This window comes from Musca vetustissima, unplaced genomic scaffold, assembly GCF_032173495.1.
Source record: "Musca vetustissima isolate MV318-11 ecotype Yass unplaced genomic scaffold, APGP_CSIRO_Mvet_v1 utg22410, whole genome shotgun sequence".
In the NCBI taxonomy this organism is placed as follows: Eukaryota; Metazoa; Arthropoda; class Insecta; order Diptera; family Muscidae; genus Musca; species Musca vetustissima.
The window spans coordinates 84,301-104,031 of NW_026874546.1; the positions used below are offsets into that span (position 1 = coordinate 84,301).

At 34.4% G+C, this 19,731-nt stretch overlaps 2 protein-coding genes and 1 long non-coding RNA gene across 3 annotated transcripts in view; 2 read left to right on the forward strand and 1 right to left on the reverse strand.

The window, feature by feature from the left end:
- Positions 1-10,597, forward strand: part of LOC133334406 (uncharacterized) — a 29,151-nt gene extending 18,554 nt beyond the window's left edge. Inside the window, exons 15-17 of the mRNA XM_061542704.1 lie at positions 2,599-3,560; positions 10,026-10,419; positions 10,538-10,597. Coding sequence (XP_061398688.1) covers positions 2,599-3,560; positions 10,026-10,419; positions 10,538-10,597 — 1,416 coding nt within the window. The remainder of the gene's footprint in view (positions 1-2,598; positions 3,561-10,025; positions 10,420-10,537) is intronic.
- Positions 10,598-10,695: 98 nt separating this feature from the next.
- Positions 10,696-15,354, reverse strand: LOC133334438 (peptidyl-prolyl cis-trans isomerase, rhodopsin-specific isozyme). The gene is made up of 3 exons (XM_061542738.1): positions 14,854-15,354; positions 10,867-10,967; positions 10,696-10,798 (listed from the first exon to the last, which is right to left on the reverse strand). The coding sequence occupies exons 1-3, from the start codon at positions 15,352-15,354 to the stop codon at positions 10,696-10,698; spliced, it is 705 nt and encodes a 234-aa protein (XP_061398722.1).
- Positions 11,458-11,726, forward strand: LOC133334448 (uncharacterized). Its single transcript, XR_009754495.1, has 2 exons — positions 11,458-11,605; positions 11,692-11,726. It is a non-coding gene; the product is annotated as an uncharacterized LOC133334448 (long non-coding RNA).
- Positions 15,355-19,731: the final 4,377 nt, after the last annotated feature.

Sequence of the window (19,731 nt, forward strand, 5' to 3'; positions counted from 1 at the left end):
ACTTTTTATACCCTGCACCTTCTGGGTTGCACTAAATCGGTCGGGAGCTTTATATGGATATTATGTTATTGCAATGTATACGAGTTGGTTTTTCAAAGATGATCTCCAAAATTACAGACAATTAGGATGGGAAACTGGGCAAGGGTCCTATATCGAAAATGTATTTCAAACATATTTTTACCCTCCAAAACCCCGGAATACAAAATTTCAGTCAATACCAAAAAATACCAGGACTTTTGTATAGACGTATTCAATACAACAAGATCTTCAAAATACTGCAATAGGATTATATATCAAAACTTGATCATATATCGAAAATATTCTGAAGATATGATTACCATCCTCTAAGATTGGAGTCTTTATGTTGAGGCCATGTAAAACATGTATCGATGTTGATATGTTTCTTCTTAGATATTTACCAGCCTCCAAAAATCCGGAATGTCAAATTGGTGGGAGAATGCGGATATAACCGTCTAACCGAAATTGATGCAATTTGGTATTTCGGGTCACCAGTTGGTTGAATACCTTTTTGCCGCTACCTTTGTGCTGTTTGTCATAGCCACCATGATAAAGATCCCGCTCCATTTTAGGTATTGTAATGGTTATGCGTAGACACACAAATTAGACCGATTTGATTCAGGATTTCCTCTTAAACTTCAGTAAGCTTTACATGTATGCCGACACGGTAAATACTCAAGAAAATATTGTACACCATCGTCCGGCTAATTTTGAAACGTTGGATAATCAACTAAATGTGTGGACTCAGTCATATGTGAAATTCAGAAAAAGGAATTGGAAGATGCGTGGAGTTAAAAAGACTGTTACCCAATCTCTTGAAATGTTCCAAATCCTCTGAAATTCCAGATCAACCGATAATACGATAATTGCGTAAGGCCCCATTATCAATGACATGACTATATAGTTTAATAGAGAACAGTGTTTCCATCTGAGAAATATATTATGAAAAATCCGAAAAATCGGACAAACACTGGCAGTTTGGTGCTCCATTAATATAAAATCGGACGAAAATATATACGGGAGCTATATCTTAATCTAAATCCATTTCAACAAACTGTAGTATTCGGATGAAAATATAAAATATATAATGGAGCTATATCTAAATCTGAACCTTTTTCAACATCAACAATTAGAAGTTTGGTCACCATTTACATAAAATCGGACGAAACTATATGTATAATTCTGAACCTTGGATCCTTGGTGACCAATGCCAAATTGCATCCTATTCGGATAAATGTGACCTGTACTCTGTTTAAAATTTAACATAGACAGACGGACGGTCGGACATGCATAAATCGACTCATAAAGTGATTGTATGCATATTCTCAAAAGGAACCATGGGTCTATCTTCGTTTCTTTTTGTCTGTTACAAACATATGCACAACGACATAATATCCAGTACCACAGTGTGTTGAAGGGTATAAAAACGAGAGTGTTTTAGCCAAACTAAGATCAGGATGGCGCAGCTCCATTGGCGACAAAATTAGAAGTAGGAACAAGGTCCTGAAGATACACAGTGAAAATGTATTCAAAACTGGTCAGAATGCGGCCCTGAAAATTACCACTGAGCGTTTCCTTGTGGCAGTAGTGGGACTTTTACATAAGGAGTTGAAGGTCTTCCCGTACATCGAAACAATAGGATGTTGCTGATGCAGTGACTACTTTGCTGTTATCGCCATCGAATGAATGACATTACCCAGACTATAGTCCAATAACACGTGAATGCTGAACTTAGAGGCTGTGCATAACAGCAGAAGAATGTACCTGTCATAACCTCATGGATACGATTCACCCACTCACCCAAAAGCAGTAACCCATGCTTATACGTGCAGCATTTGGAATCTACGGAGTCCACACAAAGCCGCAGAAGAGCGTAGCTTCCTTGAGAAACGTGAGTGGTTTTAACTCAGCTAAGATCAGGCTGGTTCAGATTACCTCTTTGCTCTCTGGTCGCAAAAAGAAAACGACTTTAAAACATTTTTAAATCAGGGTAGTCTGAACCAGACTAACTTCAAGTATACAACAACACTATATTAACAACAACTATAACAATGAATCAACTAACGGGTTGTGGCCTTAATAACCTTGGTTGCTCTCAGACGATGGATTTTCATGGCTGTCTCCTTAAACTTTGGATTGGCTCAGCTATCTCTTTATATCAGCCAACTGTAAGCTCTTTTTCTTTTTTCTTGGATTGACATTAGTCTATTCTTCGGAGATCTATCCTTCTGCGCATACGTTTTCTGTTCGCTCTTGTTTCTGATAGTTTTTCAACTCAGGTGTAGACTGTTGGCTGACTACTCTTAGCGATAACTTCGAACCTACAGATGCCAAGACACTCACATATGTAGGAGATGCTTGAAAACGATCATCGGATGACGACGGAGCGTGACTCGCTGTCCGGGTTATTGAGGATCTGCACTGTAATTTTATTTTTCTCTATGCCTTCCCTACTTGTTTTTTGTTTTAGGGTGGAAAGTATTAAAAGTTCGGTTCGATCGAACTTAACGATTTGTTTACTTATTTTTATAATTTCATATTATTTTTTATTAATTGATATTTGTTGCCTTTCACATTCAGCCATGGTATGAAAATGTCAAAACCCAAGTGATCGCTGAAAATATAACCCATTACGAAATAAACTTAAATATGGAAATATTACCCAAAACAACAACTAATTTACCCTCTGCCGCCAATGGCAATATGAAAATGTTAAATAATAAAGAATTGATCCTAAAGCCATTAGAAAAAATTAAATTAAAATTTGAAGGCATTATGGGCATCAACGAAGACGGATTTGAACGTGAGCTATGTATTACCATAAATAATGGGGAACGAAAATCATTAAAATTTCGAGGTCAGGGTATTATTCCTATGTTAATAAGAGATAACAGAAAATTACCTTATGAACCACAAACACCTGAGGAAATTATCGATGAATATCGTTTCCTGCAAAAGATTTATTATTTCGAGATATTTTCGGATATAACGAAGTTGGATGAGGAGAATACTAATAAACTAACAGAAGAAAATGATTTAAAAAGATCTTCATGTTCTCTAATGGAACTAACATCGACACAATCCGAATCATTGATTGACGAAAGTCAATCTACAACTGCAAGATCGACGACACATCGTGAAAAGGAATTCGAATTCTTTCGTTGTTTATTTCGAAATTATGTTTTAATAAATAATAATCAAGGATTACCCGATCCGATACAATTGGAACAATTATTGGAAACAGAAAAATTCCTCCAGCAACTGCATGAGCATTCGGAAACTGGTGAATTATTCAAAATTCTTTATAGAGAATATCAAAATGTGAATTATGATCGGATTTCCAAGAATTTAAAACATTTCGTCGTTCAACCTCTGCCTTTTAATATGAGAGGTCTTGTTTTGGATTTGGGTAAATTAGTATTTAATCAATATCGCAAGTACTCTGTGTCATTGGATTTTTTGGGACCAGGCATACTTATTGCAGCCGCTAGAAGTGCTATAGAAATTCCTGGTGTCTTTGTTGATTTTGAAGCGGTTGATAGGTAAGATGATCTCTTGTTATAATTTAATCATGTTTTTAAAATGAAAAAAGTTCTTGATGTTTACTGGATCGAACTATCAGGAACCGAAAAAATGAAAATCTTATAGATCGATATATATCTGCGAATAGTTTTTTAATAACTCTATAACATGCAAGACTTTGCTGGAAAATAAGACTATGTTTCTAACATTTTCCAAAATTGGTTGATACATGGTTGCTAATCGGGCCTATTTTGATAGTCTTTGATCATAAATCACAGTCGAAAATTGGACTAGAATTCAAAATTCCCTCAATGGGCTGGCATTCTTATATACTCGTTAAGTTCGTCCGGGACGAAGTTTTTATAACCTACACCATGAGATAGACAAAAAAAAAAAAAAAAAAACTAAAATCTATCGGGACTTTTAATATATGGGGCTATTCCATAGTAAATTGATGTCATATGAAAACGAAATATCAAACTGCCGACATTCCGTTTGGAAATTTGGGCTAGGCTCGAACATAACACGTGCCCTTAGTATGGGGCTATGTATATACAGTGGCCCCATCGCATAATCGGACAAAAGGAGTATTTACTATAACCGGAAGATTTTTGAAAGCAGGTAATTTCATGATAGATCATCTTAAAATACATTTCTATTGGTAATTTTCATTATATTAAGGTTCTGTTTACTGACGAAAGCAAATTTAAGTTGCACGGATCAGATGGAAAGATGTATGTGTGACGTAAGCCAAATGCTGAATTTAATCATAAGAATACAAAAGCCACTGTTAAGCACGGAGGAGGTTCTGTTATGGTTTGGGGCTGCATGTCGTGTGTGGGAGTAGGCAATTTGCATTTTATTGATGGTAAAATGGACAAATTTGTCTACCTCAACATTTTAAAACAAAATGTAAAGCAAAGTGCAGACAAATTGGGTATCGCGAACAACTTTTCCTTTTATCAAGACAACGATCCCAAGCACACATCAGGTGTTGCAAAGCTTTGGTTGATCCATAACTGCCCAAAACTTATACAAACACCTGCACAGAGCCCAGACCTTAACGTAATTGAGCATCTTTGGGAAGAAATAGCTAGGAGAGTGTATGAAAAAAAATTAACTCCTTAGTACAGCTTAAGGAGGCTTTACTGGAATCGTGGAACTCCATAGAGCCGGAGGTATGCCAGAATTTGGTCAAATCAATATAGAGGGTTTACAGGCCGTTCTGGACAACAAAGCATATGCAACTAAATATTAATTTCTCGATTTTTTCATTTTTTAACATTGATACTTTGCTTTGTCCGATTTTGCGTTGAACACAATAAATTGAGTTAATTTTGTTTTTCTAACGAAATTTACTGTTATCACTAGAAAAAGTTGTTGTTTTTGTATTGTTCAGAAATATAAGTAAGTAATGTGTAAATAAAAGCGAAAAAAACTACACATTTAGATAATTTTTTTGAAATGTATACCATTATTATATCTGACAACCACTTGTCCGATTAATCGATGGAGCCACTGTACATAGGAATCTACTTACTTGGGTCAATATTTATAAATATTGTTTGAAAAACGTACCCAAAAATTTGGGTGTACTGTTTTATGGGGTCAACCTTGGTAGGATGATTTGCTACCCAATGTCAAATCGATATATGAATGCCACTTAGGCTGTGAACCTCTTTTGATAATTATACCCTTCACCACACTGTGGTACAGGGTATTATGTATTTGTTCATATATTTGTTAAAGGCAAAAATAAACGCTTTCTGAATCGATTCATGCATGCCCGTCTGCCTGTCTGCCCATGTTAAATTGTAAACAAAATACAGGTCGCATGTGAAATTTGGTACAACTGGCCCAAAGACTAAAATTAGATATAGCTCCCATAAATATTTTTGTCCGATTTTATATAGAAGGAACACTAAACGCCCAAGCTTTGTTCGATTAAGAGTCTATAATGAAGTGTGTAAGTTTCGTTGAAATCGAACCATATTGTTACGAATATAACTTTAGATTTAAGTTAATTTAGATGAATTCCGTTAATTTAAGAATTTGAATTGTAACGTAAATTTCTACTACGCAGTTTATTCGAATAACTTCACAACAACAACTACTGTATAGATTTTTCTACATCCTTCCATTTCCTCTTTCATTTTCTATTTTGTTATTGACGTACAATTCTTGTTAAACGTCATCATTGATGATCGCTTAATTTCTCTTTCTTTGTTACTCCCTCGCCTGTATATGTGTTGTTATTGTTCACTCAATGTAAGTTTGTATGTGTTTGTTGCATTGGTAGATTGTTCGTAATCTAGGTGTTACCAGATCGTCTAGAAACTTCTGTAGCGACAGGCAAGGCTCATATAAATAGGGGAAATGGCAAGGCAGTTAGTCAGTTGTGAATCAGATCGCGAATTGAAACCGTCGAGTAAAGTAAAGTGCAAAGTTGTGTGAATAAAATCATTGTAATACTCGTAATCAGAAAGAACCCGCGTTTTATTTAGTACGAACCGTATTGGGAAATAAAACAACGTCTACACGGGATTATGTAAAATCCAAGAACATAACAATATGTATTGTTCGAACGATTTAATGTAAATACTACATAAAACTACCAATGTTCGTCCGAATGAAGGTAAATGGTACACCACACATCCAAGGCAAAATTGTCTGGAAACAAATGAGAGTTATGCCAATACTTTGACCCCTTTTTCTGTCAGAAAGTATTTTATCAACAGAGAACATCCGGAAAAGTTCCAAATTACAAGCCACTTCGACGGGGAATGACTCAAGGACTGTCTAAAATAGGGCGGGACCTTTATGTGGGGGAATAGCATATCAGAATATTCTGAAAGGTGATATTTTATCCTCTGAGGATCTGAAATAATAAATTGTTGTTACTTTGGTTGGAAAATGTGAATTTTCAAATTATTTAAAATCGGGGGGCCATACTATATGTAGGCTATTCAATTCTGCTATAAGATATTTTAAGTTCTAAGAGATCTGTATTAGAATTTTTTTTTCGATAGGTCGTCAGCCACGTTATAGTTTTTCTAAAACTTAAGACACATCTTCACATCCCAGATATTTACCGACTATAACGCTACTTTACACATCCCAACATTTTGGAAAGGTTCAACATTATTATGGTCTAGCCTAATAATGAAAATTCGAGTATTTATCATTAAAAATGGCTTTTCAAAGTATTCTCCAGCATTATCGAAGCATTTTCTCCTGACGCTTTTTATACCCTTCACCACACTGTGGTACAGGGTATTATGTCTTTGTGCATATGTTTGTAACAGGCAAAAGGAAACGAGATAGACACATGGTTCCTTTTGAGAATATGCATAGAATCACTTTCTGAGTCGATTTATGCATGTCCGTCCGTCCGTCTGTCGATGTAAAATTGTAAACAAAGTACAGGTCGCATTTATAATCCGAATTGGATGAAATTTAGCACAGGTCACTTATTTGGCCCAAGGACGAACCCTATTGAAATTGGGAAAAATCGGTTCAGATTTAGATATAGCTCCCATATATATATTTAACCGATTTAATGGAAACGGTCCCAATATATATTTCGATTTGCACGAAATTTGGTACAGCCTAATCATTAAGGTCTAGAATGATGTCTGCCAAGTTTCGTAAAAATCGGTCCAGATTTAGATATAGGTCCCACATATAGATTCGTCCGATTTCATCTAAATGGTGCCCCCAAAGTCCCTATATATCTTGCGATTTGCACGAAATTTGGCATAACGTACTGAATTCAGCCTAGAGTGATGTCCGCCAAGTTTCGAGAAAATCGGTCCATATTCAGATATAGCTCCCATATATAGTTTCGTCCGATTTCATGCAAATGGTGCCCAAAGTCCCTATATGTCTTCCGATTTGCACGGAATTTGGTATAACGTACTGAATTGAGCCTAGAATGATGTCTGTCCAGTTTCGAGCAAATCGGTCCAAATAAAGATATAGCTCCCATATATAGTTTCGTCCGATTTCATGTAAATGGTGCACCAAAGTACCTATATATTCTTCGAATTTCACGAAATTTGGTATAACGTACTGAATTGAGCCTAGAATAATATCTGCCAAGTTTCATGAAAATCGGTCCTGTTTTAGATATAGCTCCCATATATAGTTTTGTCCGATTTCATGTAAATGGTGCCCCAAAGTATCTATATTTCTTTCGATTTGCACGAAATTTGGTACAGCCTAATCATTTAGGTCTAGAATGATGTCTGCCAAGTTTCGTGAAAATCGGTCCAGATGTAGATATAGCTCCCATATATAGTTTCGTCCGATTTCATGTAAATGGTGCCCCAAAGTCCCTATATATCCTTCGGTTTGTACGAAATTTAGCATAACGTACTGAATTGTGCCTAGAGTGATGTCTGCCAAGTTTCGAGTAAATCGGTCCAGATTTCTATATAGCTCCCACATATAGTTTCGTCCGATTTCATGTAAATGGTGCACCAAAGTCGCTATATATCTTTCGTTTTGCATGAAATTTGGCATAACGTACTGAATTGAGCCTAGAGTGATATCTGCCTTGTTTCGTGAAAATCGGTCCAGATTTAGATATAGCTCCCTTTTATTATAGATTGATTTTAAGTAATTGACGCACCAAGGAACCAATAGGAACAAAACGTTCTGAAATTAGTATAACCTAACCTGTGACAAGTTTGTTTGAAATCGCTTAATATTTGGATATAGCTTCCATATATATTTTCGCCCGATTTCAAGTAAGTTGGGCATCAAATTCCTCATGTTAGTCAGATTGACATCAAATTGTGCACAACGTACAAAATTGAGCATAGAATTACGTAGTTGCGTTTTCTAGAAGTACATACATAGCCCAACGGATGACTTATTTATATTTGTTTGAAGTCGATTAACATACTTTATGGATAGATCTAGGTAGATTCACATTTAGATAAATATCACATATTTTTTTTCATCCAATTACATGTTAATAGTCCTGTTTAATATACCCATAGTGGTGAAGGGTATCATATAGTCGGCCCCGTCCGACTTTACTACTTTCCTTACTGGTTTTTTTGTTGTCATTGGGCGCCAAGTCAGAATTTTTCAGTGGATGATCCATCGAATCCACGTTAGGCTGCAGTTTTGCGCCGATGTGTTACAGCTCGTATTGTCATGTTGCAGAATGATTCGTCTTCTCTTGTTCATTTTTTAATTTCTCCGATGTCTTCAGACAAGCAAATTATGGTGTACGTTGCTAAAGCGGTTCAGTCGTCATATCACCAGTTTTACAGAAAAAACAAGTGACCATTTCTTTTGAGAGGCAACTTCCACGAACAACTTTCGTTGAATTTTGGCTGATGATCGAAGACACATATTGCCGTTTTGTTTCGGTTTCGGACGTACAAGCATAGATCCACGAAACGTCATTTTTGACAATCTTAAAAACAAAAGTCTGTTGAATCATAACGATACCCTTAGCCTTATGGCTAATGGTGAAAAATGTATTAATCCGACTTTAATCCAATATCCAGTTTGATCCATATATTACACATTATAATATTTGTACCAATACTAGATATAGTCCGAAGTTCTGTCTCCTAGATTTGATCTACTCCTTCTTGTATAAATATTCACTTTTCTTCAGATCTTTTATAACGATTTCCTTCAGCTCATCTGTTAAAACTTCCTGAGCTTCCACTCATCCATACTTCACATCAACTCGACTATCGTATATAGAAACTCTCTGACCTTCAGCATGACAGCAGCAGACAACATGACTTTCATCTCGTTGTTAATGATTCACAGGCCTTCAGCTTGTCTATAAGGGCTGTCCAGGCCTTCAGCTATATATAGTGACTGTATGGTCATCGGCTCGTCTGAAAATACGCTCTGGCTTCCAGCTAGTCTGTAAAGATTGCTGGCCTTCAGCTCGTCTATAAGGGCTACCTGAGACTCCGGTCGCCTGGTAATAAACAGGATTCTATATTTTTTGACACGGATATTCCCATGGAATGCGCGCACATCTAATTTCAGTCTATGCGCAGTTACACACTAATTTATTAATATAAAAATATTAATTAAGAACTAACTATGACAATATGACTATCTGTTTTAAATTAATTTGTAAAAGAGAGAATTATCATATACAATCTTAAATATTCAGCGGGGTTGTTGCTCATATCAACACTTATTTGATATATTGTATTTGTCATTTATATCGAAATAATTTTGAAAATACATATGCAGTGTCTAAAATAAAGAAACATTGGATAGCAAAACTAACGACAATCGAGTGGTTACAGTTGATCAAAGTATGAAACAATTTTGATAATAATGAAATGTTTACATTTTTTGGAAAAAGTGGTGGCTTTTTTCGTGAGTATAAGACTTTGTACTTGTATTCTAAGCGAGATATATCCACAATATGGAAAAAATAAACTATGTGTAGTAGACCCTGGAATAAATTGTTCATGTCTATATTCCCTTTTCAGAACTGGAGATTCCCAATTTATCTACGATCGTTCGGATAAAAATCAATGTCAGACGAAATCTCCTACACGTTATCGTAATATGTATGAACGTGAGCTAGATGCTGAGATAGATCCAAAAGTTAAGCATGCTCACTCCTTTGACATAGACAAACAAGTTCAACATCAGCGCCGTTTTCGCCACAATCGTTGCCAGCGTAAATGGTTACAAAACTATTATGGCAGTTTAAATAAATCAATTTATGCCGAACATAAACATCTGTATACACATTGTAAAATTTTTACCAAAAATAAAAAGTACATATCTTCGGCGAAACTTAATGTCGTGATACTAATACGCCCTGAGAAACGATATTATTTGGCAAATCAACATATTGAAGATTATGTATTTATTGATGTAAGTTTTTTTATGTTATAGGATTTTGTAAAAAAATCGAAATATTTTAAATCGTTATAAAATTAAAAAAAAATTAAATTTAAATTTTAATACAAATATTTGTATTCTTTTTTTTCAGCTACACATGGGTCCTACTTTACCCATTTTGCTACGTGGTACCATTACGGAACCAGAGTAATAATTATCTTCAATAAAATTATATTTTTCTTATTTTTTTATTTTTAATAAATTAATTTGATTTATTTTCTATACATTTGTTGTTGTTTGTTTCGTATTTTAACAATACATATTTAGCTGTCGGAAGAAATAATGAAAAACTATTAGTATAACAAAAGAACTGGCAACTGGTATTCCGGCCGATTTGATCCAACCCCAAACACTGGAAAATAAAATTAAAAATTGTTTTAAATACTTTTTTTTTCAAGAAATGTAGAATATTGGACTTACCTAAAATCATCCGGATAATATTCATATGGTTCAATAGGTATTTCACCGCAATTTGTTATAATAACCGGATGTATGGGATGATCATCTCTATCTGTTTTCACCTGAAAATATTGCACGTATTTTTAGTAAAATTCTATATGATATAGTTATGAGGGAGATATGAAGAAATTGGGTTAATCACCATAAAATATTGCAAATAATATAAAAGATATTCAGGAAATTAAAATTAAATTAATGCTCACAGTACGGCTTATTATAAATTTTACTGGAACGGGAAACTAGGAAATAAGTTAAAATTGGATGTCAATTCTTCAAAAATGGCGGGAAAGTACTATGAAAACAATGGAACATTGATTTCTTGTCTTTTGGGACCCAATCTAATATCTTATGAGTGATTTTTTTGTAAAGTATGTCTTATGGTCGTAATATCATGGTTCAAGGATATAAGGACAAAAAACTCACAAGGACTCGATATAGAAGGGGGAATACGAAAATATTCCTCATTCTACTGAAGACATTTGATCTTAAAAACTAACAAGCAATAATTTGTTCTTCTGGTTATTAATATACAAGGGCTTCCATCTCCATACAGAGTGAGATGAAAAAACTGCAACCAACTTCAGACTGCTGTCATTTCTAAGCCCCTCGTCCGACAGCTGTTAAAATTATTACAGTGATAGCTCATTATATTGTTATCAAGCGTACAAAAGCATTTTTGTGAGAATTTTCAAGAAAAGAAGTTATTCGTGATGAAATTTATTCACATTTAAATGTGAATAAATTTTTTGTGTCTTGTACCATCGCTTGTTACTGTGATACTGGTAGCGTAGCCCGACATCAAGGAAGTAGACGGAAGAAAACAGCAAAATCAGCAGAAATGGTTTAAAAAGTAAAGAAGCGACTTGATCGAAACTTGCGTCGCAGTGGCCGAAAAATGGCTCGTTTGCTGAACATATCGCAATATTGGTTCGATTGAGACAACATTTTATACATGTATGCGAAGTTTTGTTCAAATCGGCTCAGATATACATGGCAATATTCGCAATCAGGCAATATTGCCAATCAAAAAATCAGCTTTTTTGTTTTTGTGGCACATCAATGATTTTTGGTACACATATAGAGAAAAATGTTCTGACTCCAAAACCGTTCGCGATCAAATTTTTGGTTGATGCGCGCAAAAGTTATCGAGGTTTTAATTTTGGGCATAAGAAAAAAATCTTAAAATTACGCCATTTATTATATTGACCAAAAACATTGATATAGATCTTCCTCCGTAAAATAAGAATATGAATATATTATAATAATCACGATAAAGTTGCACATCTTCGCGAAATATGAGAAAAATATAGGAGATTACATAAATATTTTCATTATATTAATGACACACACACCTAAAAATTAATTTAAAAATATCTACATAATCTAAACACCATGATGAATCAAATGATATCAAAATCACGCAAGTCCGTGTAGCGGTTTGTAAATCACAGCGACAACAAAACCAGATATTGAGGAAAAATATTTGTTTTTGGTTCGAAGAAATAATATCATCATATTTATTTTTTAATTTTATACAAGGAATTTCAAAAAAAATGTTGGGGTTATTCTTCTATTTTACCCGAATTTCGCCGAAAAATTACCATATATGAAAATAATCACTTCATGTGTATAAGTATACACCTTGCGGATTGTACCAAGACCCTTCCGATAAATCTTGAGGTTCTGTAAGAATAAATAAATCTTAAAATAAAACTATATTATGAAATATACATTTTAAATTGCGTCTAAATCGCGTAATTATCAAAATCATTTGATGCGCATCCGGTTTCAAAGAAGTACTGAAGTTTATCTCCCAATCCATGTATATTTTGCGAAATTTCATTTGACGGCTAAGATGTGCCACACGTTGCATTGAAGTACCCAAAAATCGTAAAACGTGAATAATTTCCGAAAACTCCATATGCCATTAACGTGCATCCGATTTCGGTGTGCACCCTAAAAAAATACATTGATCTATACCGATTTCAATGTGGTCCATTAAGAACCATGGATGTGCCAGCTCACACTATTTTTGAGATAAATTGGGTACATCTCTCTTTCGGCTGAAGTTTTTAAAGTTCTCTTTTCGAAAAAGATCAAAATCCGTATAAGGTCATTTATTGAAGCGGAAATGATCCACAGAAAACGCAATTAAATCCGCGATATTTTCAAAAACATTTTTTGCCAAATTTCGTGTTTTTGGAAGGCCAGTTCCCGCCGTTCTAGTAGATGGATTTTCACGAAGAAGATTTGATATCATCCGAAACGTAAAAAACCTTATTGAACGCGGGTACCCATATCATTAAGTTGACAGATCTAAAAATTTGGCCCGAAAAATATGTTTTTTAAAAATTTGATCGCATAAAATTTTCACCTTCGGATGAGTATAACTTTGAAGCTGTGCATACTACATACCCAAAATATATATCAAATTACTCAGATTCGCGACTAGAATACTCTTATAAACGATTTTTAGAATTTCTTTTTGCGTATTAAAGCTAGAAGTAAAATGCAAAAAACACTCAAAATCGAGCTTCAAAATATCAGGATCAATTAAAGGTAAATGCAGTTAAAATTTTGAAAAATGATACATAAGGGGCGTAGTCCCCATTTTGTTGGCTTCTAGTTTTACTTTGACACGAAGACAGTGAAATGAGTGGCTTAATCACAAATCGATAGAAAACATAAAAAAACTGGTTCGCCTCAACCTGTTTTTACACATTTTTTTACATTAAAGTAGACACAGCTTCCACCAAAATAAAGTTTGGAGGTCGATATCATAAGCAGTTTGCAACGACAGATCAATTAACCCAAAACTATTCACTTTTTTTCATACACTTAAGTAATTCCCGAGTTATAAAGGGGTGAACCTCCGCTTCAGCTATGTTAAAAAATTGGCAATATTGCCCATATATATAGTTTCGTCCGATTTTATGTAAATGGAACTCCAAAGAGTTAAATTTAGGCCGATTGGCACTAAGTTTTGCAATGCGAACTGAATTATGTCCAAATTTATGTATGCGATATTTTATTGGAATCGGTTCAGATTTAGATATAGCTTCCATATATAGTTTCCTCCGATTTTATATAAATGGTGCCCCGTACTTTTGCATAGCGTATTGAAGTTAATACATGTTGACATTCGTATTGCAATCACTGCAGATTGACATCAAATTTTTCATAAATGTCAGATTGGTATGGGTTGTTTTAATTTAGTACAAGTATCTATAACATCACGCAGTTAATTTCGTCCGATTCCATTTCAATGATCCTCCAAAAATTCTATGTCTATTATATCTAATGGATATTGTACATATGAGCATCTCTTGTATGTACCGGAAGTGGTGAAGGGTATCATATAGTCGGCCCGTCCGGCTTTTGAACTTTCCTTGCTGTTTTTTTTTTTTTTTCATTTTGTTCGAACATTTTATTTGTTCCAGGACTTTTTCAATAGTATCATCAAATTATATCGGCCTCAAAGAAAAAAACCCAAAAGTTCTAGAGCGGAAAACTAGTTAAAATATCAAAATAAGATGGCTATACTTCAAAATCAACACAACAGCCAATCAGAAGTTGGCATTCCTAATTATCATTTTTTTTCGTGGAAATTTACAGGTTCTGGAACGGAACTATTAACGTCCAAAAGTATGTTCTAGTTTCATGCAAATTGTACACCAAAAACCTATTGTTCGGATTGAAGTGATTTTGCACGGATATAGATCACATATGCATTTAATTTAGTCGGGCTTCTTGTCAAGGATCCACTATCGATGCTATATCGATATATGATACCAAAATCAATATAGCTTGTTTTGAATCTGATTTTATGTTAAATGTTCATAAATTCGTTACATCATAAACTCATTTTAAAATAAAAATTATTTCTGAAACATTATTCTACAAAATTCAATGAAATCATTGAAGATTAATCATATCGATTAAACTTACATCATCAATGGCATGCACAACATCCATACCCTCCAACACCTTTCCAAACACCGTATGTTTACCATCCAACCAACGAGCCGCCACTGTGGTAACATAAAATTGACAACCATTTGTATCGGGACCACGATTTGCCATACCCAAATAGCCAGGTCTCAAATGTTCAATATCCAATGCTTCGTCTTCGAAATAATCACCATAAATACTAATGGAACCGGTGCCATCATGATTTACAATATCACCACCCTGAATAATGAAACGATTAATGACTCGATGAAATTCCGAACCAACATAAGTGGTGCCATTAATTCCCCTTGTGCAAATATGACGGAAATTTGTTGTAGCCTTTGGAGCACGCTTGCCAAATAAACCGAATATTATACGTCCCAACGGTTTCTTATGATGTTTTACATCCATATAGATTTTCGAGGTGACAATAAAACTTAATGCCGTAGCCGAAGTAATGAAGGCGGTAAAAATCAGTAATAACCGAAGTAAGTTCATTTTTTTTATAATTTTTTTAAGAATACTTGTTACGTTTTATGTGATTGAGTCAACTTCCAGTACTGAAATGTGAATAACATACCAAATATTTACCTGTGTTTTTTTGTTTTTGCCATTTGGTGTCCCTCGGAAACCTTACAAATTTCGTAACATTTTGGTTTTAGGTCGATGTCGAACAAACCCTTGAATATTGCTTGCTGTACATTGACATTCTTTTTATTATTGATTTTTTATTTTCGTGAAATTCTTGTTCTGGACCCCAATCACCCCCACAAAGACGATGAATGAACTATGGGGAAGGAAATTATGTCATAGTCATTCTAGATAAGCAACCTGTAAATAAATAAATTAATACGCCGCGATATTTTACGAGGGGAAAGTGTAATGCTTTTGTTGCGGTTGTAACACAATCCAGATATTTGTGCAGGTCAGTGACATGATCATTGTTTCTCGTTTGTAATAATAGGTATGTTCGCTTACTCAATAATTTGTACAAAATGTTACTGGGTGCTGTTCGCAAAAGTCCACTTGAGAGAGTATTTCGGTGACGTAGGGGATGATAGATGCCAAGCAACGACAACGAAAAGACCCACGAAAAATACATCGACATATACCTATTCCTGGACTACAAGGCTGCATTCGACTGCCCAATCCGCTAAGAAGTGTTTAAATCCATGTCTGCGTTAGGCATTCCTGCAAAATTAATACGGCTATAGAGGATAACTTTAACTGGCACAAAGTCAGCAGTTAAAGTCGAAAATTACCTCTCGGAGCCTTTCAATAAGGAACGAGAATTCAGACAAGGTGATAGTTTGTCGTTTGGCCTTTTTAACATTCGACTGGAAAAGGTGATGGTATCAAAGCGTAAGACGTCCAGTAGACTCGGACCAACCGTGGAAATTGGAAACTACAGCTTCGAGGTAGTAAATTTGTGTATATACGTCGGTACCACCATTAGCAAAACTAATAACATCAGCTTTGAAATCCGGAGAAGAAAAATGTTGCCAACATGTTAATATGTCATTCCATGTTCTTGAAGTTAAAATACACATTTGAAGCCAAGTTTCAAAATATGTTCAGTTTTTGGCTTAGCCCCTATGTAAAACGTCCCCTCGATTTCAGATATTTTTAAGGAACTAGTATCATGTTATCAAGCGATATGATTATTCCAATATCAAAAATTTTCCGCTCATTTTTTTGGTTATTGAAAGTTCTTTCCGAATTTTCCAACATATATGTCCGCAATTAAGTACATATTTATTTATTTTTGTTCAGAAGATAAACAAACCTCATGGCGGATAATTTTCAACGTAGATCCATGTTATGGCAAATCCATGTTAAGGTCTCCATGTTATGGGGACCTTATAAGGGATCCGTCCGACTTTAAAATGATCACATATAATGATCACTTTAAAATGTTCACATTGCACATCGAATTCAAGTAGAAATTACCCACCATGACAGTTAATCGAGACATCAGCTGCGCTAAATGGACTACCTATTAATTGTGCCATGCACACCATAATATACTTGTGATTACATTTCGTCTACATTTAACTCCTAAAAGTATGCAATATTTTTGAATATTTCTTTCTATAAATATGCCAGAATCTACAACTACTATACAAATGTTGGCAATTTTTATACCCTTCCCCTGCAGTTAGTGTAGCTAACGAATAACTAACGAAATGATTAGTTACGCAGAATTACCATGCATTACTCGCCAAACTACCACCAATGCGTTTGACTAACGAATTTAACATGGGGATGACATTGCCGGTAGTCAATTTCTACCTTCTGCATTACCTTTCACTAAAGATTTCGCCAATAACATGTAGTGTGCTACTTATCTAGTCTATCTGTACCAGTTATTACACTAATGCTATTTCCCTAATAAAAAGACTTTTTTATTTATTTTTTTGGAAATTTATTTAAAACAATAAAATAAATAAAACTTATTATGGAAAAAAAGCCTTTTGGAGACGGATTTTTCTTTTTTTTCACCCTTACTTGGATCCTTGGAACTTCTTAGCTGCTCTTCAGAGGGTCTTTTGTATTTCAGGTCTGGATTCTGAAAAGAGATAAAGTAAAAAAAAAGTCCGAATCAAAAGAAATTATAATATTTTAAAATATTACCTATTAGTAATATTTATATATTTTCCAGTCCTTTGAAAATAGTTTGCCTGAAACCCATCAGTATTGTAGGCCATGACCAAATGGTTGCAGTATGGAGTTGAAAAATGCTACCTAAAACAATTCTATTAAATATTAAAATTATATTATAAATGGAATACTAAATACTTACATAAACATGTTTCATTTGAGGGCTTTAGTGGTGTTAATCGCTAAAAAAATGCGACGCACTTACCTCCACGAACTATAAATTGAGACTATCACCAACGAAAAAATAAAATACTCAAAATTAAGTAAAAATTTTTTTTCCTTCTGCATTTTCTTCGGAATAACGGTGAAACCTGTTTTGCCCTGGAAAACAATGTTGCTTTTGTAGAAATGATCCTTCTCATTAATGATTTCGCCAGTCAGAATGTGTATCGTAAAAGAGTCGATATGCGAACTCCTGCATAACTGATGGCGTCAGGAGTAACCAGTCCATTTTTCGTTAGCGTAATACATAACGATTTTTAAGCAATTTCTACTTTTAAAACTGCAGGGTCACCACACTGTGGTACAGGGTTTATGTCTTTGTGCATAGGTTTGTAACAGGCAAAAGAAATCGAGATAGACTTTTGGTTCCTTTTGAGAATTTGCATAGAATCATTTTCTGAGTCGATTTACGCATGACCGTCATCTGTCCACGCATTTTGTGAATAAAGTACAGGTCGCATTTATTATCCGTTTTGGATGAAATTTGGCACATGTCACTTATTTGGCCCATGGACGAACCCTATTGAATTTGGAGAAAATCGCTTCAGATTTATATATAGCTCCCATATATAGTTTCGTCCGATTTTATGTAAATGGTGCACCAAACTCCCAACATTGGTCCGATTGAGACAAAATTTTGCACATAGTACTGAATTAGGTCTCTATTAACATATACCAAGTTTTTTTTGAAATCGGTTCGTATTTAGATATAGCTCCCATATATAGTTTCGTCCGATTTTATGTGAATGGAGCACCGTACTGCCAATATTTGTCCGATTGAGACAAAATTTTGCACAGTGTACTGAATTAGGTCTAGATTGGTGTATGCAAAGTTTTGCTGGAATCGGTTCGGATTTAGATATAGCTCCCATATATAGTTTCGTTTGATTTTATGTAAATGGTGCACCATTCTGTTTCAATGTTTGTCCGATTGAGACAAAATGTAGCACAGAGTATTGAATTAGGCCAAGATTGATGCATGTCAAATTTTGTATTGGATTTTGTGTCGATATACATTTTGGATAGCACACTGTGTTGCAGCATAGCAAATGGTGGTTGCTCAAATTCGTCCGGTTGCTCAAATTCGACCATTTATATATAGATATTTTACAATTTTTTTTTAAATTTCTGATTGGTATGTGTATGGGTTGTTTAAATTTAGTTCAAATATCTACCTACTTCATGCAGTTACTTTCGTCCGATTCCATTTCAATGGTCCTCCAAAGATGGTATGTCTATTCTATCTAAATGATATTGTACATATGAGCATCTCTTGTATGTACTCAAAGTGGTGAAGGGTGGTATCAAATAGTCGGTCCCATCCGACTGTTGAACTTCCATTACTGGTTTACTAGGAGGTACCAAAGAGAGTGGAACGATGGTTTTGAACTTCGGACATGACCTAGGTTTCGCAAAGTTTGGATCAAAGCAGACATTTAAGTCGTTTGATATTACGTTGTGCAATGTTTCGATTCTACTGAATATTTGTTTCGCTTCATATGAGATATACAAATTTTCAAAAAAATTTCGAAGGAGTGCACCGTTAAGTCCCATCTCCAATACGTTTATGGGTAATGACATAGACCCACACATCCCTTCGGAATAGCACACAAAGAAAATATTGAAGAATAAAAACGTAAAAAGGTTAACATAACATAAAAGTATATCTCATATCTTACTGATTGTAATTGCAACCTTTCAAATATCAATTTAAATAAAAGATTTTTTTATTTTTAGTTCAACATTTATGTATTATTTTTTATTACTTATTTTTCTTTTAATAAAATAGGTACTATTATTTTTAGATGGTACAAAACCTACATAATTCTTATTTTAAATAAAATAAATTGATGTTTTATTTTTTGTTGTTGTTGTATACAATAAAACAACTTAAACTTAAATTTATTGTTTTACTATGTAGTAGTAGGTAGGTACAGTACACTAAGCGATATATATTTATTTATATGCTACTATATAACAAAAATGTGTGGT

Coding starts and splice junctions, on each gene's coding strand:
- LOC133334438 (XM_061542738.1), bottom strand. CDS start 15,354: ATGAACTTACTTCGGTTATTACTGATTTTTACCGCCTTCATTACTTCG. Junction 10,968..14,853: donor TTGTGCATGCCATTGATGAT/GTAAGTTTAATC, acceptor CAATATTTTCAG/GTGAAAACAGATAGAGATGA. Junction 10,799..10,866: donor TATTATCCGGATGATTTTAG/GTAAGTCCAATA, acceptor TTTATTTTCCAG/TGTTTGGGGTTGGATCAAAT.